This window comes from Natator depressus, chromosome 2, assembly GCF_965152275.1.
Source record: "Natator depressus isolate rNatDep1 chromosome 2, rNatDep2.hap1, whole genome shotgun sequence".
Classification (NCBI taxonomy): Eukaryota; Metazoa; Chordata; order Testudines; family Cheloniidae; genus Natator; species Natator depressus.
In genome coordinates, this window is record NC_134235.1 from 52,115,908 (window position 1) to 52,135,993 (window position 20,086).

At 46.9% G+C, this 20,086-nt stretch overlaps 1 protein-coding gene across 1 annotated transcript; it reads left to right on the plus strand.

Moving 5' to 3' along the window:
* Nucleotides 1–1,015: 1,015 nt before the first annotated feature.
* On the plus strand, nucleotides 1,016–19,160 carry IL7 (interleukin 7). The gene is made up of 5 exons (XM_074943042.1): nucleotides 1,016–1,025; nucleotides 6,097–6,236; nucleotides 8,813–8,899; nucleotides 15,715–15,870; nucleotides 18,283–19,160. The coding sequence occupies exons 1-5, from the start codon at nucleotides 1,016–1,018 to the stop codon at nucleotides 18,430–18,432; spliced, it is 543 nt and encodes a 180-aa protein (XP_074799143.1). The 3' UTR covers nucleotides 18,433–19,160.
* The last annotated feature ends 926 nt before the right edge of the window (nucleotides 19,161–20,086 follow it).

A 20,086-nucleotide genomic window follows, 5' to 3' on the forward strand; every position in this document is an offset into this window, starting at 1 on the left:
CGTTGAAAATGAGCCAAGGAAGTCCCCAGATATTCTCCACCCGGCGGCACGTTCCATATTTCAATCACATGCTTTTGGATGCAAGCTGGGTGGGTGCAGCCCCCGAGGTGGGTGGGGGGCTCTCACAGGGATCGGGCAGCACGCCCGCCCACCCCAAACATACCCCAAAAAATAAAAGGGCCACCCCAAGCAAACAACAACAAAAACCAGTCTTTCACAATGTTCTGATTCCTAATGAATGGTTCTTTCCATGCGCCTTGCCAAGGTACATCCTTCTGCCTCTGCCCGCACAGTGGGATCTCTGAAGGACTGGGCGTGGAAGGCATGTGTGATCCCACCTCCTCTTCCCCGGACCGGGACAAGCCCCACAAGCAGCGCCTCCAGCTGTCACTTCTGTGTGGGGCTCTGGCCTTTGGAGTGCCGCGCTGCCTTTTCCCCCCTTTGGCGCCCCCTTCCCCCCCCCCCCCAGCCGCGCGCTAGCCGCAGGCTCTAGCTATCGCCGTGGACTCGCGGACTGATCCCCTGACTGGGCAGGTTTCGGGGCGCGGGGCGCTTTTCTGCGCGGAGGGCGGGGAAGCGCGCTAACTTCGCTGTCCCACCTGCTCCGTGGCGGAGCGCCCGGGAGGGGAATCTCCTGCGCGAGCGCCTGCCCAGCCCCGCGTTCGGCCCCTAGCCGCGGTGCAGCCATTGAGTCCGCAGCCTTGGCTGGAGAGCAGGGGCCACACAGGCAGAGCAGAAAGTGAAAGTAACTTGTGCACGCGGAAGTCCCATGGGAAAAGCAGAGCCCCGCGGAGCCAGCGGGTCTCCCCCAAGGAAGATGCGGCCAGAGGGCTGGTGAGTCCGGGAACTCCCGCTCCTTCGCACAGCAGCGCGTGGCACAGCCTGGCCCGGCGGATTCTGCACTCCCAGAGCCTCCCCTCGCGCTCTGCACCAGCCTCGCACCATGCACAAGCCTCTGCCACCACCATGACCGAGAAGCCACCAGCGCAGCGCTCTCCACCTCCCCCTGCGGACAATGTTCCATGGTAAGGGGCGCGCGCGCGCGCGCGCGGGACCCTCCCTCCCCGGAGCCGGCAACTCTGCAGCCCTCCCGGCGCGCAGCCCCTGCGGATTTTGCACCTCAGCCCAGGCTGCCCGCTGCCCCGCGGCGCGCGTCTCACCCGGCTCCGCTGGTTCCCTGGCAGCTACCGCCCGCAGTGGAGCAGCGGCGCCCGCAACGGTGCTTTTATCCCCCCTGTCCCGGCCGGGAATTTCCCAGCTTTTCAGAGCGAAAGTGGAAGCGCCCGGTTCCCAGCCCGCCCAGTGTCGGGAAATCAGGATTGCGTTGGTGGGAACTGCAGGAGTTGGGGAGCGGGCAAGGGAGTGCCGCCGCCGCCCCTCTCAAGGCCGGTGCAGACCCCTGCCCGCGGACGCCCCGCAGGGAAACCGGCTCCCCCAGGCAGCGGCTGGCGTCCCGGGAGCGGGTCCGCTGCCACCCGTCCCCCCTCGGCTCCTGCAGGGAATAGCTGCCCCTCCCCGCGGCGTGCGCCTTGCCCGCGGCATGCCGTGCCAAGCCGGGGGCAAGCAGGCACGCTGCACCGACCCCCGCTCAAAGTTGAGGCAGGCACCAAAGAGGTGTCTCGGAGGGTCCCCACGCGCCCGGCCAGCGGCTCCTCAGCCGTAGGGTGACCAGCTGTCCCAATATTAGGGAGTTCGTCTTATATAGGCAGCTATCCCCCGGGGAAAAAAGTATCTCGATTTTTCACACTTGCTGTCTGGTCACCCTACCTCAGCCGAGGGGGAGGGAGATGTATTAAGCCTCCTGGGTTTGCAGGCTCTGGCAGACTCCTGCTCTGGGGCAGGGGCCTGCGCAGGAATAAAAATTCGGCTGCTTTTGGAAGGGCACTGCCCTGCGCGGCCAGAGGAGCTGCTTCCCCTCCCCCCACTGTGCCCCCACTGATTAGGGGGGCTGTGCCCCTGCTTGCCCCCCCTCACGCATGCTCCTGCTTTGGGAAGCTTTGGGTGCAGAAAGGTAACACACTCTTCTGTCCTTCAGGCCAATGGGGCATTTCCCTGGCTTGGGGGGCTGAGGGACACAGCCGACCCTGACTGCCCAGTGCTCTGAGCCACAGCAGGGAAAGCCCAGACTGGACCTGCTGGTGCTTCTGAACAGCCTCCGTTGGAGGCTTTTGGAAGCATTGAAACCCTGTAAGGAAGCTACAACATGGTAGCTTTCCATTACTGTTGCTTAATCCACAGATATTGCAAGGGTGGTATAACATTGTGATTATAAGAAGTGATCTCCTGCCCCTGGGTTGTATAACATTGATAGTGTGCCAGCCTGGCTCCCTTCTTGTACCCTGAAGGGACTAAAGCTTGCTTTTTGTAAATACGGGGTTTTTCCTCTGCCTGAAACTCCAATGAATGTTAACTCTTGCTAGCTGGGGATTTCGGGAACTGGGATTTATGAACTCATATACTTTCACTGGAAGAGCAGAATGTTCACTTTGTTAAAAGTTTTGTTTCCTTCAACATAGCAATGAGTCAGTGCAGATAAATAGATGTTCACTTTTTTTAATTATAAACAATCTGACAGAAAATCCTTTCCCTTCTCAATCATCTGGCTCTCTCTTAGCTCTTCTCATAGTATCAGTATTATGGGTTTATTAGGACCTAATTTACTAATGTAAAAAAACACACACACCCCAACAAACCTTTCAGGCCTTCTTTATAGATCATAGAGAAGCAAATAATAATAATAATGGCATAGGCCCAACTCTTTTTCCTTTGCAGGTTATCTTTAATCACAAACTGCTAGATTAAGTGGCTCTATGGCTACAGTGTTGTTGCCATATACTGATATGTGTAAGGGATGTGATTCATCCTTGTTTAATAAAAAAAAGTGAGGCATCCTTGTGGCACCTTAGAGACTAACAAATTTATTTGGGCATAAGCTTTCGTGGGTGGGTTCTATCCACGAAAGCTTATGCTCAAATAAATTTGTTAGTCTCTGAGGTGCCACAAGGACTCCTTGTTGTTTTTGCTGATACAGACTAACACGGCTACCACTCTGAAACCATTCTTGTTTGGGGTTACTGATGAAATTTGTTGCACAGATGACAGACTTAAACCATTGTTATTTGTCTTTTGAAATATAAAACAACTGGGAAATTGTTAGTTATGTTAGAGAAGATGGGGATTAGTATAAGAATTGTAAGGTGGATAAGGAACTGGTTAAAGGGGGAGAATGTAACAGATTGTGCCAAAAAGTAACTGGAAGGAGGTTACTAGTAGCATTCCTCAAGGATTGGTTTTAGGACTAATCTTACTCAATATTTTTTGTTACTGACCATGGCACAGAAAGTAGGGGTATGCTAATGAAATTGGATGGGGATACAAAGTTGGGAGGCAACGTCAGTACAGAGGAAGATCGGAATATTATACAGGAAGATTTGGATGACCTTGAAGACTAGAATAACGGAAATGGGATGGAATTCAATAGTACAAAGTGCAAGGGTCATGTACCTAAGGTCTAATAATAATTTCTGCTACAAGCTGAGGGTTCGTTAGTTGGAAGTGACAGATGAGGAGAGAGACCTGGCTGTGTTCCTTGATCACAGGATGACTATGAGCCAGCAATGTGATGCAGCTCTGAAACAGGCAACTGCAATCCTTGGATATATTCTGGTAGAGCTAGAAAAGTATTAATATCATATAAGGTACTAGTAAGACCTCATTTGGAATATGGTGTACAGTTCTTGTCATACATGTTCAAGAAAGTTGAATTCAAACTGGAATGGGTGCAGAGAAGATTTACTAGGATGAACAGGGAATGGAGGGCTTATCATATGAGAGAAGACTGGAAGAGCTTGACTCATTTGGCCTAGCAAAAAGAAGGCTAAGAGGGGATATGATTGCTCTCTATAAATACATTGGGAGGAGAGGGGGGGTAAACACTAGGGCAGGTAAAGAGCTTTTTAGGACAGTGTTGGCACAAGAACAAATGGATATAAACTGGCCATGAACAAATTGAGGCTGGAAATTAGGAGGAGGTTTCTAACCATCAGAGGGATGAAGTTCTGGAACAGCCTCTCAGTAGGAGTTGTGGGAGCAAACAACTTAATTAGTTTGAGGAGAGAGCTGGACAATGTGTGAGTGTGATTGTATGATGGGGTAGGGTTCAGCAGCCCTGGGGCTCACTTCCAGTTTATGTCTCATGTTCCTAAGAGCACATGCTTCAGGGCTTCAGCTGGCCAGCTGCTGCGGCTTTTCATTCTGTTTTGGTCGCTTTCCTCTGAAGCATCAGAGATGGCTACAGCTGGAGATTGGACACTGGACGGAGTGGGCCAGGGCTCTGGGGTGTCACTGAGCATTCTGTTTCTCGGGTGCTTGCCTGGCTGGTTCTTGCTCACATGCTCAGAGTCTAACTGAATTTTTCCCCAGGTCAGATTGGTAGCAACCTTGTGTTTCCTTTGTCTTCCTCTGCAGAGTATCGGTGCCAGTCACTTGCCAGGGTTATCTGGGTACATCTCACTTAATCATTTCCCTGCCATTACAAGGCTTTTGCCAATGGTGCATACTAATCATCTAATTTCCTATGGGCTATAAAACTTCAAGCCTTACAACCAAATTTAGAATAGAGTGTGGGGCAGTGTTGGTGGCCTGTGATATTCAGGAGGTTAGACTAGATAATCTAGTGGTCCCTCTAACCTTAAACTCTATGACTCTGTAGAAGTCAGAGGTTTAAGTGCAGGATCAGGGACATATTATGTGATACATAGATGGCAGATACAGCCTTAATAAATTATAGGCTTTGACAGCCTTATATTTACTATATTTATGTCTTTACTCTCAAGGGATTACAAAGCTCTTTGGACCAGATTTTCAAAGTTAGTTAGGAGCCTAAAGATGCAGAAAGGTGCCTAGGGCTAGATCTACTGAGGAGACTTAGACTCAGTTTTGCAATGCCTAACTTTTAGGCACCCTGCCAGCTAGTGTAATCCACTAGGTTCTTAGGTTCTTAGGTTCCACTAGGTTCTTAGGACCTGACTAGGTCAGGGAACGTGTCATGAGATATTGAGCCTGTCACCTTTATTTGGTTTGTTTAAATCCAGCCCTGACTGTTAGTGGCCATAAATTATTTCCCTTGGATGGCTCTTCAGTGGCTTATGATTTTGGTGATGGGTGCCCTGGAAATACCTAAGACAGGGATAAAGAATTTGCCTGTTACTCAAGCAAAACTCTCATTAAAAGTCAAAGGAAAATTTGCCTAAGAAAAGACTGTGAAATTTGACTAACAGCGATGAAAAGAGTTTCTCAATTCAGTTTCTACAGGGTAGCTGTCTACTCTATAGTATCCTCAATCAACACTACACAATTGACAATACCAGCAGAGAGGGATTGAGGGGGCGTGAAGACTGAACTATATCCTTATTCCTAGAGGTAATCCTTCCAAGACAGCATTAAGGTCCATTGGCAGGGAGCTGTGGCGAAACGTATGTTACAGAATAGCTGTTACATGGACTATGGCTGTAACTCTATTCCCATTGAATTCAGTTGGATTTCTGCATTGACTTCATGCAAAGCAAATTTGGCACATGGAGGCTATTTTAGTTTCTAGGACTGGCAGCCTGCATGACTCTGAGGGGCCCAACCTTCTCAACCGAAGGCAAATAGGACAGTGTCTTTCATGAGCACTAACTTTACTTTAAAAAACGCCCCCACAAATCCAAACATTTTAAAAGTAAAATTATACTTGCAAACTTGTATACTTCATCTGCTGTATACTCTAGTACTTCAGGATTTCTAACAATACACTAAAGGATATTATTGTCCGCTCAACATAGTTATTGTTTTTGTTAGCATTAATGAAGTTTATGTTAATACCCCGAGGGCAACATACTCTGAAAACGCATTTAAAAGATACTTTTCTGACAAGGTATGTTTAAAGACATTTTCACATTTCATACCCAAAATGGACTGTAATGTACCAGTTATTTGGTAGAGATGAACAATAAATCCCAGATAAACTACTATAAGAGACTTCATTACATAACAGTTAATCGAGCATACTCCGTAGTGTTAAATATATACTTAATTGATGTTGTTGTAATCTAGTTTTTTTTAGGTCTGTGTTTGGGATTCTGCCACTGTTCATAGTTCTGTTGCCAGTAAATTCATCTACTTGTGTGATGGAAAATACAACTGTAATACGTGAAAAGTATGAGAATATCCTAAGCCACGATATTGATTTGCTGGTAGGTAGTCATATTCTTTTGTTTTAAATTTTTTTAAAAAGTAAAAGTCTTCTTTTTGTGAATAATTTTAAGGTTAATTCATGCTAAATGTCACATTTAAAGGCACACATTAAAATGGGTGTGCAGTTCTTTTTACGGGATATAACGATGCAGCCTCTAATTTTGCACTCACACCTAGCTGTGGATGCAGTTATTTGCAGGTGCGAATGATACGACTCAGATGATTGTGTCCTTGCAACAGGTAGTTAGAGATATAAACCATTTAGGTTTAGATTGTGTAACACCTAATCCCATTGGAGAGCACTTATGCAATAGTTGTGGTGAAGTCACTGAGACTACTTGTTTGTAAATGCTATTCAATATGAATAGAAGCTACATAATCTGACCCATAATTTGCATCTCTTTATACCTTTGCCTGAAGTTTTATGCCCTCTGTTGAATATATTCACAAACTGGAGTCAACATTTAAAAAACTGGCCCTCAGTCTTGATCTCTACCTCTCATTGCTGACAATGATCCCATTTGGAAATAATAATCATATTTGAAAGCCATGTGAAAGTCAGTCCAGAAGACTGACATACCCAGACCATTAATCTAGTATTTTATATCTTTGTGCCAGCACATTAAACAGAATGCTGAAGTCAACAGCTCTCTATATCAAGTGAATCATTCCTGGTTGTTAGAATTCCACAGGAGACTGGGAAAAAATGAAAGTATTTGCTATTTAACTTGTATTTAAGGAACCGTGAATTTAGTGCTCATGAAAGATATGGGACTGTGAATATTGAAATCTCACAGATAGGGGTAGCACGAGCACCTATTAAGCAGATTCCCTCATTTCCCAGCCAATGTGTGTTACCCCAGCTCTGGAGAGGTTAGTTCAGTCTCCATGTCTAATCAGTGCTTGTCTGTCTGTTTAGATTACCAGCAATAACTGTTAGTAATACTGTTTGTGTGGTAGAAGGTGTCCACTAGCCTCTTGCCTGAGATCATAGAGTGATAGCAAATAACCTTTCCATTACTACAAAACCTATGTTATGGTTTGAACCTGGAATCTAGAGGCAGAAGGATCTTTACCCCCTTATCCTCACCAAGCCACCATAATTAATACTTCTGATAAGTACCATGCTGCTGAAGTGTGTGTAAGATATTGTTACTTTCCTTTTAGTTACTAATCTCTGTCTAGTCTGACTCAGAGCAGGATTTGCAAGGTTATGCTCAAGGCTAACTTTGATCTAGATTTCTGTAAATGCAGTGGTTCATAGAGCAAAAATATTAAAGAATAAAATAAAAACTTTGACTGTCAATAAACAATGTCACCCCACAGAGAGAATAATGTTGATTTCTCACCCAAACTGTGTTTCTTAAATTCTCAAGGACCAAGGTTCCCATGATCATTCCCCCCCAGATTATGGGTGAGTTTAAAAGAATGGCAAGAGTAAATTATGATTTCTATTAGAGGTTACATGTGGCAATGCTCATTGTGATTTTGTTCCATATCTGGTGACTGGAGACATTAACTACAGGCAGCTAGTGGGTTATATCCTGGCCCCCTTGAAGTCTAGGGGAGTTTTGCCATGGATTCCAGTGGGGCTAGGGTTTCATCCATTGTCTTTTTGTCCCACCCAGTGACCTATCTACCTACTTACCAACCAGAGCAATTACTGTGAAGCTATTTGAAAAAAGGCAGGCAGAGCTGCTGACTGGCGGGCCCTTGTGTCTAGAATGGAATTTCAGCACTTCAGCAAACAAAGCTGTTTGATGCTCTCTTAATTGTTTTATGTCTTTGACTATTTGACTCTTCAGGGCTTTGTGTTGAGTACCTCCCTGTTTACACAATCTACTTCTACTGTTTCAAAAGTTTGAAGTCAGTTTTGCTCAGGTGTGCTTCTGAAACACTGACAAAGTTACAACAAAAATACAAAGGGAAACCCAAAGGATGGAGATGACTAAACCTTTCCTGTATTTTTTAAAATACAGGATGACATACTATTGATATGAATTAACTCTTTTCTTCTGCAAGGTACAGAGAGACTTTAGAGGGGGGTTAGAAAGAAGAGTGAGAGAGAATGTGTTTCCATTGGGATCCAGGGGTATTACAAGCATCTGGGTGACATGAAGAAGGAAACAAAGGGAACAAACAGTGGTGGAGCAAAGGGGAAAGACGTACAGCTGAAAACATTTAGGGGATTTAGACACAACTTTTTTTTCATGTTAATAGAAGATGCATGCCAAAATCCCATTAGATGCCTTGGAAAATCTCAACCTATGTATATTTCTTAAGAGAATAAACTTTAAACAAAAAAACAAAACAAAAAACCACTGTTAAGAATCAAGTAATTAAGTGGAATCTGTAGTTTCAAAATTATAAACAGCTACCCTTGCAAACTATAGTTAAATTATTTCCTCCTTAGCTTACTTGCCAAGAAAAAATTCAGCACTCTCTATTTCCACTGCTACTTTTGATGCCATCCCAAAAAGCAGTGTAAGGAGTAAAGCTCATGAACTGTTGAAAGAGAAACCAAGGCAACTTGATTAGAACACTGTTACATTATTTAACATATGATCTATTATAGGAAAATATGTCTGAAGAGTATCGTGACAGGTGCTGCAGGAATAAAAGACATGAAAACCCCAGTGCAATTTTCTGCAATGATACTCAGGTAAAAGACAACTTCTTTGAATGATTGAATATGTCCGTTGCAATGTAGATGTGTGCGCGCCCTGAGCACTGTCACCAGAAAATACTCCCTCATCGGTATCTGTCAAGTCAGCTCTGGTGCCCTATAGTGCTACACGTCCATAGTGTTGGTATATAGGGCACTGCTGACCACGTCCTCTCAGTTCCTTTTTACCACCCGTGACGGTCGCTGGAAATGCTCTGTCCTTCTCTTGCAAGTCTTCCTCAGTGGACTTTGTTTCCTCTCTTTATATACATATAGTTTTGTTCATCGTTTCTCTTGTAGTTGTTAGAGTTAGTTTCCTCTGCTCCCGGTACCGAGGCATGCTTTGGTGGCTGGGCTTCAAGCCTTGTGGCTCCTGCAGCAAGGCTGTGCCTCTGGCCTACCCACATTCCAGTTGCCTTAAGTGCTTAGGGGAAGCTTACTTTTGGGAGTGCTGCAAGAGTTGCAGAACTTCAAGCCCTGTATCAAAAGTGACCAGGATGCTAGGCTGAAGTCCATCTTAATAGAAGCAGTGCTCAGACCTCGACTGGAGCCAAGCCATTCAAACTCAGCACCAAGCACCTTGGTGTCACTGAGGAGCACTCCTGCCGCTGTCCGGGCACGTCAGCGCCATTCAGCATCTCCAGTGCTGAGGAAAAAACAAAAGAAGATGCCACTCAAGAGAGGACATTCCCCGACCCCTAGGATGGCCAGGCCTGGAGACTAGAACAGAGTGTGACCTGCACTGGGCCACTCCATAGCCCTTGGTACTGTATAAAGGGAAGCTGGCCATGAGGGCCCAGTTCCAGTCTTCCTTGCCTTGACACTGGTCACTGGCACCGATGGGAACTGCTCCTCCGTGGTCTCTGGACAGAGACTTCTCGTCCTTGGAGTCGGAGGTGGAGTCATATATCTCCCACAGGAGCCAGCCCCAATAGGCAAGTCGGCACTATCCTGCAATGGACCTGGGCCAGGCCATACCGTCGAGTTCTTGGCTTGCTGGCTAGTGGCAGTTGCCTGCACAGTGGTCCTTCTGGAACCTGTTGGCATTTCCCTTTATGCAGGGTCCTTGATGGAGGTGCTCATACTCGGTGGCCTGTGAGGGTAGAGTGCTGCCACTTCTTCAAGCAGAGCCTGATCCAGGCTCTGGTACCAAGTACCAGGAGCCAACATCACGGGACCTGGCTGGTGCCAAAAGCAAAGAGTTGTAGTGCTCCCTGCCAGTGCAAGCCTCCTCCTCCTCTTCTCCTGATGAGGCCATGACAGGAACTGACATGTCACCCTCTCATGATGACTATAAGGCCCAACAGGAGTTTCTTAAGAGAGTGGCCCAAAACCTGGGCATTCAGGTGGAGGGGATTCAGGAGTCCTCCCACTCTTTGGTGGACATCTTGTGACCCTTCCCCTCAATGAAGCCATCATGGACCCAATAAAAGCCCTACAGTAAACCCTGGTGTCCCTACTTCCCATGGCCAAGAAGGCTGAAAAAGAAGTACTTTGTCCTGGCTAGAGAATATGAGTTTTTGCATCCTCATCCCACCCTCACCTCCACAGGATACCTGGTGGTCTCTGCTGCCAATGAGCAAGAGTGACGGGTTACAAAGGGCGATCCCCAAAGCTAGACCCAAAAAAACTAGACCTGTTTGGGAGGAAAGTCTACTCAACTGAGGGTTTGCAGCTCAGGATCACTAATCAAAAGCACTCCTGAGCAGATGTGACTTTAACACTTGGGACTCCTTGTTAAAGTTTAAGGACTCGATGCCCCAAGAGACCAAATGGGAATTCTCCTCTTTGGTGGAGGAAGGGAAGTTCGTAGCAAGGGCTTCCTTACAAGTGGCCCTGGATGCTGAGGATTCAGAGACCAGGTCCATGGCCTCCACAGTGGTCATGTGTAGGGGTTCCTGGCTCCAAGTCTCAGGCCTCCCACATGAGGTTCAGTAGACCCTCTAGGACTATCCCTTTGAGGGCACTTCACTCTTCTCAAAGCAGACAGACATCAAGCTTCATGACCTCAAGGACTCCAGGGATACTCTGAAGTCCCTGGGCTTCTACACTCCTGGTGTCTTTGAGAAGCATAATAGGCCCCAACATTCCTCCTGGTTCTTCCCTCTCCCTGCCCTGCAGAACTCTCAGAGAAAGAGGAGTAAAGGCTTCAGGCAGAGGCCTTCACCCCAGTCCTCCTCAACATCAGTGCCCGCTCCTCCCAGATATTCAGGGGGCTCTAAGTAGGCCTTTTGATGTGGCACTTAAGGACACCATACCAGTCACAGAAACTTTGGATCCAACCTACCCTTTGTTTGCGGACTGCTTGTCCCACTTCCTCCAGGCAATGGTCCCATATTACTACAGACCATTGGGTACTGAGCACAATAGAAGTGGGATATACTCTTCAATTCAGTTCTTCCCTCCCACCTCACCCCTCTCCCCATCCCTCTTCAGGGGCTCCTCTCACAAGCAACTTCTGGCCCAAGAGGTGTAGTCGCTTCTACAGGTGGGAGCCATGGAAGAGGTTCCACAGAATTTAAGGGTTGGGGGTTCTACTCCCAGCTTTTGGGATTCAGAAAAAACTTGGGGGGGGGGTCTCAGACCTATCCTGGACGTGCACCAGTTAAAAGTTATCTCAAGAAGCTAAAGTTCTGTATGGTCTCCTTGGAGTCCATCCCCTTCCTGGATCTAGGGGATTGGTACATCGCCTTTGATTTGAGAGATGCCTATTTTCACGCACCAATTTTTCAGGGACATAGGAGGTTCCTCAGATTGGTAGTGGATCATGTGCACTACCAGTTTGCAGTTCTCCCATTCAGCCTGTCAACGACCGCACAAGTTTTTACAAAGTGCATGGCAGTAGTAGCAGGCTTCTTGAGGATCCAAGGGGTGCAGGTGTATCTTTAGCTCAATGACTGGCTGGTCAGAGGCCAAACCAGGGCTCAGGAGGAGTCCAGCATCCACCTCATCCAGTTGACTTTCCAGGACCTGGGTCTGCTTATAAATACACAGCGATCCAACATTACCCCATTTCAGAGAATAGAGTTTATCTGATCTGTGTTTAACTCTGTCCAGGCCAGAGCCTTCCTCCCAGAAAGGTGTTTTCAAAAGGTCGTGGAGTTCATAGCATGCCTCAAGGATTGGCCAGTGATGATGGCCCAGAGTTGCCTGGGGCCCAGAGTTGTCATATGACCACATGTAGTTATGTAGTGCATACGCTAGACTACACCTCAGACCTCTCCCAACATAGCTGGCCTCGGTGAACTCACCAAACTGCCATCATCTGGATATGATCCTTACAATTCCTCGCCTGGTTCTCAACTCACTCGATCGGTGGCAGGACCCACTGGTGGTTTGCAAGGGCATCTCATTTTCATGGCCCCATCCATCACTATCCCTGGCCACAGAATCATCAGCACTGGGCTGGGGAACTCACTTGGGTCCCCTGAGAACTCAAGGCCTGTGGTCCCCAGAAGAGCTCTTTCTACACATCAACATCAGGGAGCTCAGGGCAGTCCTCGTGGCTTGTCGGGCATTCCTGCCTCATGTTACAGGCAAAAAATGCGTTGGTTCTAACAGACAACATGGTGGGCATGTTCTGTGCCTTCCCCCCCCCCCCCCCCCGTGTAGGGAGGCAGTTCAGTTGTGGGATTTTTGTATAACCTACTTGATTAATCTTGAAGCCTCCTGCCTACCAGGAGCACAAAACGAGCTGGTAGATCACCTCAACTGATCCTTGCCTAGATGTTGGGGTCATTTTCTAGCAGTGGGGAACTCCCCAGGTAGATCTGTTTGCTACAAAGCACAACAGGAAGTGTCACCAGTTCTGCTCCCTTTTGCGTCACAGCCCCGAGTCACTTCCAGATGCTTTCCTTCTTCCATGGACAGGTCACCTGTTCTGTGCTTTCCCTCCTATTCCACTTGTGCACAAGGTCCTGTTGAAAATCAAGCGGGACCAAGTGCAGGTCATTCTGATAGCTCCGGCTTGGCCCTGCCCGCATTGGTTTGCCTCTCTGCTGGACCTCTCAGTGGCGTCACCAATCCCACTACTTCTACATCCAGACCTGATCTCTCAGGACCACGGTCATCTGCTCCACCTGAACCTTGGATCCCTCCACCTGATGACCTGGATGCTCCATGGCTAACCCCCACAGAACTAGCCTGCTTGAAGCAGTTGCTTGAGGTTGTACTAGGAAGCAGAAAGCATTCCACCGGGCGACTTACCTGGCAGAATGGAAGTGGTTTGCTATTTGGTCTTCCCAGAAGGGTGTCTCGCCTATGTGATCGTCACTGCCGTTCATTCTAGAGTACTTACTGCACTTGAAACTGCAGTCGATTAGAGTTTAAGCGTGGCGTCGATTAGAGTCCGCCTGGCAGCAATCTCTGCTTTTCACCCTTGGGTGACCGATCTATCTTTCTAACCATTTCCTTAAGGGCTTTGAGAGGTTGTACGCTCAGGTGCAACAGCCAGTCCCCCCTCCCCCGGGACCTCAGCCTTGTCTTATAAAAGCTTATAGGTCCCCCGTTCAAGCCACTGGCAACTTGCTTGTTACTGCACCTCTCCTGGAATGTGACCTTCTTAGTGGCCATTACTTCAACCAGAAGAGTTTCAGAGATCTGTGCCCTCACTTTGGAGCGGCTGTACACAGTGTTCTTTAAGGATAAGGTGCAGTTGTGTCCTCACCCTGCTCTTCTTCCAAAAGGTGGTCTCCCAGGTCCATAGCAATCAAGCTATCTTCCTACTGGTTTTCTATCCGAAGCCACATACAAACAGGGAAGAGCAAAGGCTCCACTCGTTAGATGTTAGGTATGCACTAGCTTTCTACATAGAAAGGACCAAACAGTTTTGGAAATCCACCTAGATGTTTGTAGCGGTTGCAAACGGGATGAAAGGTCTCTCCATCTCAGCTCAGATAATTTAATTATGGATCATGTCGTGTTCACATGTGTAACAAACTAGCAGGTGTTCCCATCCTAACCACTCATTCAACAAGGACACAAAGGGTCTTCAGCAGCTTTTTGAGGACAGGTCCTTATTCAGGACATTTTTAGCGCAGCAACTTGGTTTTCGGTGCACACATTTGCTTCTCATTATGCCGTCACTCAGCAGGCTAGGGACAATGCTGGATTTAGCCAAGCTGCGTTGCAATCAGCATGTCAGTAAACTCTGAGCCGTCCACCTACATAAGAGCATAAGAAAGCCCAGTATCCTGTCTTCTGACAGTGGCATATGCCAGGTGCCCCAGAGGGATGAACAGAATAGGTAATCATCATGTGATCCGTTCCCTGTCACCCATTCCCAGCTTCCAGCAAACAGAGGCTAGGGACACCTGTACAACTGCTAGGGAATCTCCTACGTTGGAATGGACATGTGCAATCACTCAAAAAAGAAAACCTTTCTGTAACTTGTTCAAGAGGTGTTGCACATGTCCATTCCAAGACCCACCCTCCTACCCATCTTATCGGAGTTGGCTGGAAAGAAGGAACTGAGGAGGTATGGGGTTGGCAGTGCCCTATATACCAATGTTATGGACGCATGGCCCTAGAACACACCAGAGCCGACCCGATGGATACAACTGAGGGAAAAATTTCTGGCAGCTGTGCTCGGGGTGCACACACATCTACATTGGAATGGACATGTGCAACACATCTCGAAGAATAGCAGTTCCAGAAAGGTTAGTACATTTTTTCCCCCCAGAGTTTACTTGCACTTGTGTGTTGTAGATTTCTTTTCTGTATAATCCAATCCCTGTGTGACAAATTCCGTTGATGGATACTGTTATGTTGTAATCACAGCAAGTCCTGGTATTCAGAATTTGTATTATAGAACTGTTCATTTTAAAACTTGCAATGGTTAGACTGCTGGTGTGCTGAGGCCACAGCCTATCATATTGACCAATATTGTCTCATTGTTTCCTTATACTCCTCCTCCCATCCCTGTCAGTCTGTCTCCATCAGTTTCTTATATTTCGCTTATAAACTCTTTGGGTCAGAGACCATCTTTTTTTCCATGTTTGTACAGAGTCAAGCATAGTGGGCTCCTAAAAGCTAATAAAATAATTTCCTTTTAATCTTTTCTGGGCCTAAAATTTATGCATACTGCACATAATTACTTGATTTTTATTTGAATCTTTAAATAGTAATGCTGTATCCAAAGAAGCCAATATCTCATACTACAGAGATTATATTCACTTATCAAAATACTGATTTTTAAAAAATATTTTCATTCAATATGGAATGAAGAACAGGATGCCTTCTTTGTGTCAGTTAGCTAACAAGTAAATGTTAATCTTTCAAATGCTTTGTTTTATTTTCCTACCAGAATTTTTTCTGGTGTTACCAATACAACTAAACCTTCACTTCAGATATTGATCTTTAAGTCTATGTATGTAAGACATCTTTTACAAAATAATCTGCACTTTCTAGTAAGAAGTATTTGTAAAATAATGTTGTGGCAGACATTGTCCCCATGTAGAAGCCAAAGTTGTTAATGGGGGGTAGGGGGGAAATCTCATTACTATACATACTAATATTTATAAATTCACACATAGGTAATTGTCATAACCACAGAATCACTTTTTAAAATTTGATATATTAGTTTGCTTTAGACAAGGTCAAAACCCACCAGTGTCAATTGTAATTGCAGACTGAAATCAACACATCTAGTAATGCTTCATACACTACAAGAATCTGAAAATTTAGTCAGGTTAGACACATGATATATTGGAAGAGAACAGCATAACAAGCTAAACAAGCTAATGCCTACTGAAACTGTAAAATCTAAGGGAACTCAAACTCAAGGCTTCTTTTCTTTATTTCTTTCTTCATAGGAAATAAGGTCATTACAGAATATGGCATGTGACTTGCTTAAGTTCTTTAATAAACAAAAGATCAACAAAGATTTCAGATGGCAAACTGCTGTGGTTTCATGTATGACATTAGAAATTCTACAGTGCAGATGTGATAGGGGGAGCAAAAATAGAAAGGTAAGTTGTTGGGAGAGCCTACAAATTATCTTGCATATTTTTATATAAAAAAGAAAGTACATTGCTCTCTAAGGCTCTTCAGAATAGAAGGTTACTACCAGCAACCAAAATGAAACATTATAAAACTCATCCTATATAGTATGCCCCTTGATACAGAGTTTAAGGCTCTGATGTAAAGCCCATTGACGTCTATGGAAAGATTCTATGGTAAGCACTAACACTTTTCAAAATAAGTACTCTGATAATATTTTTGAACCTTAATTTTTCAGTTTCACCCTTTAATAGCTCAGCTTTTACTGTACTATCTGGCACTTTACCCACCAGAAAGCTCTATAGATTTCTGATCGTCATTGAAAGTCCGGTTGGTGCGGGGCCGTCAGTCTCCCTACCTGGCTCCGTGAATCTCCCTGGAAGCAGCGACATGATATCCCTGCTGCTCCTAGGTGGAGGAATGGTCACAGGGGTTCCGTGCACTGCCCCTGGCCCACTCGCTGGCTCCACAGCTCCCACTGGCTGGGAACTGCGGCCAATAGGAGCTGTGGGGGCGGCACCTGTGGGCGGAGGCAGCGCACGGAGTCCCTGTGACCATTCCTCCACCTAGGAGCAGCAGGGATATCATGTCTCTGCTTCCGGGGAGCTACACGGAGCCAGGTAGGGAGCCTGACGGCCCCATGCCAACCAGACTTTCAATGACGATCAGACATCTATAGAGCTTTCTGGTGGGTAAAGTCCCAGATAGCTCAGCTTTTACTGTACTATTAAAGGGTGAAACTGAAAAATTAAGGTTCAAAAATATTATCACAGTACTTATTTTGAAAAGTGTTAGTGCTTACCATAGCCGCCCAGCCGTGCCTCTGCCTAGGAGCAGCAGGGACATCATGTCGCCTCTTGTGGGGAGCCGCCCCAGGTGAGTGCAGGACAGATCTGGCACCCTGAAACCCCTCTCGTGCCCCAACCCCCTGCCCTGAGCTCCCTCCCGCACCCAAACTCCCTCCCAGAGCCCATGCCCCCTCCACCCCAACCCCCTCTTCCACCCACACCCCGAACCCCATAGCCCCAGCCCGGAGCCCCCTCCTGCAGCCCAAACCCCTCAGCCCTGGCCCCACCCCAGAGCCTGCACCCCCAGCCAGAGCCCTCATCCCTTCGCACACCCAGTCCTCAGCCTGGCTCTCCCTCCCACACCCTGAACCCCTAATTTCTGACCCCACACCACCAGCCCAGAGCCCATATCCCCTTCCACACCCCATCTCCCTACAATTGGTAATGTATAACTCTTAGTTAACCGGCATATTTGATTAACTGGCACCCCCCTATTCCCCCAACATGCCGGATAACAAAGCTTTTGCTGTAATTGGATTTGGGGTTTTTATATGCATTAACTAACCAAGGATTAGGCCAGTTCAGGACTTGCATGTGAACCCTTCAGAGCACCACTGGATGCTACAGGAAGGTGTGCTGGGAGTTCAGCAGGTGGCTTGCTTTCTTCGGAGTCAAAACTGAGTTTTCTGGTTTGGTGTAAAGAGCCACTGTGCCTCTAGTGCAGAGGTGGGCAAACTACGGCCCATGGGCCACATCCAGCCTGTGGGACCGTCCTGCCCGGCCTCTCCCCCACTGTCCCCCCGCCCCGCAGCCTCCGCTCGCTGTGTGGGCAGCGCGGCTGGCTCCGGCTGGGTGGCGCAGCTTCCAGTCCTGCCTATCTGAGCGGCATGGTAAGCGGCGGACGGTTGGATAAGGGGCAGGGGGTCCCAGGGGACAGGGAGCGGTTGGATGGGGTGGAGGTTCTGTGGTGGGGGTGGTCAGGGGACGGGGAACAGGGGGGTTGGATAGGCATGGGAGTCCCGGGGGGCCTGTCAGGGGCAGGGGTGTGGATAGGGGTCGGGGCAGTCAGGGAGCAGGGGGGGTTGGATAAGGGGTGGGGTCCCAGGGGGGGCAGTTGGGGGTGGCAGGGTCCCGGGAGGGGGACAGACAGGGAGAAGGGGTTGGATAGGGGGTGGGGTCCTGGGGGGGCAGTTAGAGGCAGGGGGTTCAGGGAGGGGGCGGTCAGGGGACAAGGAGCAGGGGGGGTTGGATGGGTGAGGGGTTCTGAGGGGGGCAGTCAGGCGGTGGGAATTGGGAGGGGGCAGGGAGCCAGGCTGTATGTGGCGGCACAGCCTTCCCTACTCGGCCCTCCATACGGTTTCACAACCCCAATGTGGCCCTCAGGCCAAAAAGTTTGCCCAGCCCTACTCTAGTGCTTTGATCTGGTTGTGATCACAAGTGACTAAGATTCTATGGCCTTATTGTGAATAGCCCAGTGTTCTGGCTCAGTTAGGTTAATTATATTTATTGATTGTTTTATGTTTTAAAGTATTTCTCTGCAGAAAGGAACATAAGCTCATCTCGATTAACAATTTAAAAACTGTTCTTTTACAGGTTTGCATATTGGTTACACAAACCAGCAAAGACACAACAGGGGCACAAGGCCCCAAGAAAAAATGTTGCCAAGAATTATGTGAACTAAAGGAAACTATATCTAGTCTCAGATCCTGCTGGAATAAGTTTGAAAAAGATATTGCTAGGTAAAAAACTTGAGATGCAGTCCTTTCTGTTTTTTCAGAGTGCCATTGCTAGATACCTTTGCACTTTACATGCATTCTTCAAGTGTATCTGTCTGCTTACATAAATACTTTTTGCCAAAGTCCTGATGAGAAGATCCTATACCTTGTTCCTGGGGACAAAGCCATTGGAAACCAACAAACTGAACTGCTGAAGTACAAGAAGTGGAAGCTAACAACACAATTGGAAGCAAAGACAAACAGAATAGAATGCTGTAGCCCCACCTTCACACAATGAAAAGTACTTAGACTCTGTAGCTATCTACAAGTACTTGGTCATGTTTTTTGAGTACCTTTATATGACTTTAAGGTGAGAAGAAACTTGTTAGATGCCTACTGCGATGCCTACTGCCTTGGAAACTGCAAGGAAAGAAAAATGTCAAATTAATAGGATGTTTTATGTAGCCACATCATGGATCAAAATTAACAGTTATGCTAGTTAAGAATGGCTCCTGAGCCAGTTCTGCTGATGCAATAATATTTGAAGTACTGGTATCTGATGGGATCTGCAAGCTGCTTTTAAGGCCAAAAAAATGAAACCAGGTCTCTGCCAGAGAAAGATATGGGAATGAATTATTTTTACCCAGCCTAGGGAGAGGTATCAGTTTTGGAGGGATCTAGCACAGATGCTGCTGAAGTAGCTAGAGGCAAGACAGAGTAAGGCCTGTGGATACACAGAAGGGTAGCTCCTGAACATGAGGAAGATCAGCTGACTGGAGAAAATACTAGCTTTGTGGATTTGGTAATCACAGTTAGCTGCAGGAATAGTTAGAATAGCTTACATTAATTGGGATGACTTTAGTGTATATATTTTACATAGTGTATTTAACATAAAACAGACATGACTTAAGATATGTATGAGTATTTTCAGAGAATAATATATTGGCATTTTACTAATTATATGTCCATATTTAATTTTTGATGAATTTATAAATATTTATTAGTTGCTTATACCTCACAATTTCTTACTTAGATATTACTACTCCTTTTGTAACAAAACCCACTTGTAATATATCTAACAAAATGGAGTCTCTTTTGGTATCATTGCTTCTGTTCTAGTTTTTTGGTATATGAGAATATCATAGACAGAGCTGATAATGCCACCTGTAGTTAAGGTTAACTGACTGTCACATGTGTTCTACTCAGTGTTGTGTGGCACCTCCTTCTGGCAATTCGCTCCGCCTGGTTCAGTGCCCCTTTTCTTCTCTTCCACCATTGCTATTCTCCTCCCACTGATGGGGTCACCCCATGGCTGCTTTGTGACTCAGCCCTCCAGCCAAGCCACACTGCGATTTCCCCTTCAGAGGAAGTCTTTCCAAGTCTCTGCACATGCAACATCAGGCAGTCCTCATGCCCACTACCCTGACTATGTCAATCCTGCAGTGATTCAGGCAGTCTTCCTATTCACTGCCCCAAGCAACACCACTCTACCAGTCGATATGAGGGGAACCCTGGCCCACCCTGTATGCTGGGTTCCAGCCCAGGGCCCTGTAGCAAGCAGTTAATTGGCTACACCAACCTTACTACTCTCACCCCTGGACTACTTCCTACTTTGCTTTTCCCAAGCTTTTCGTTCTCCAGCCTTCCTAGTCAGACCCCTTTCTCTTAGGCCTACTAAGTAA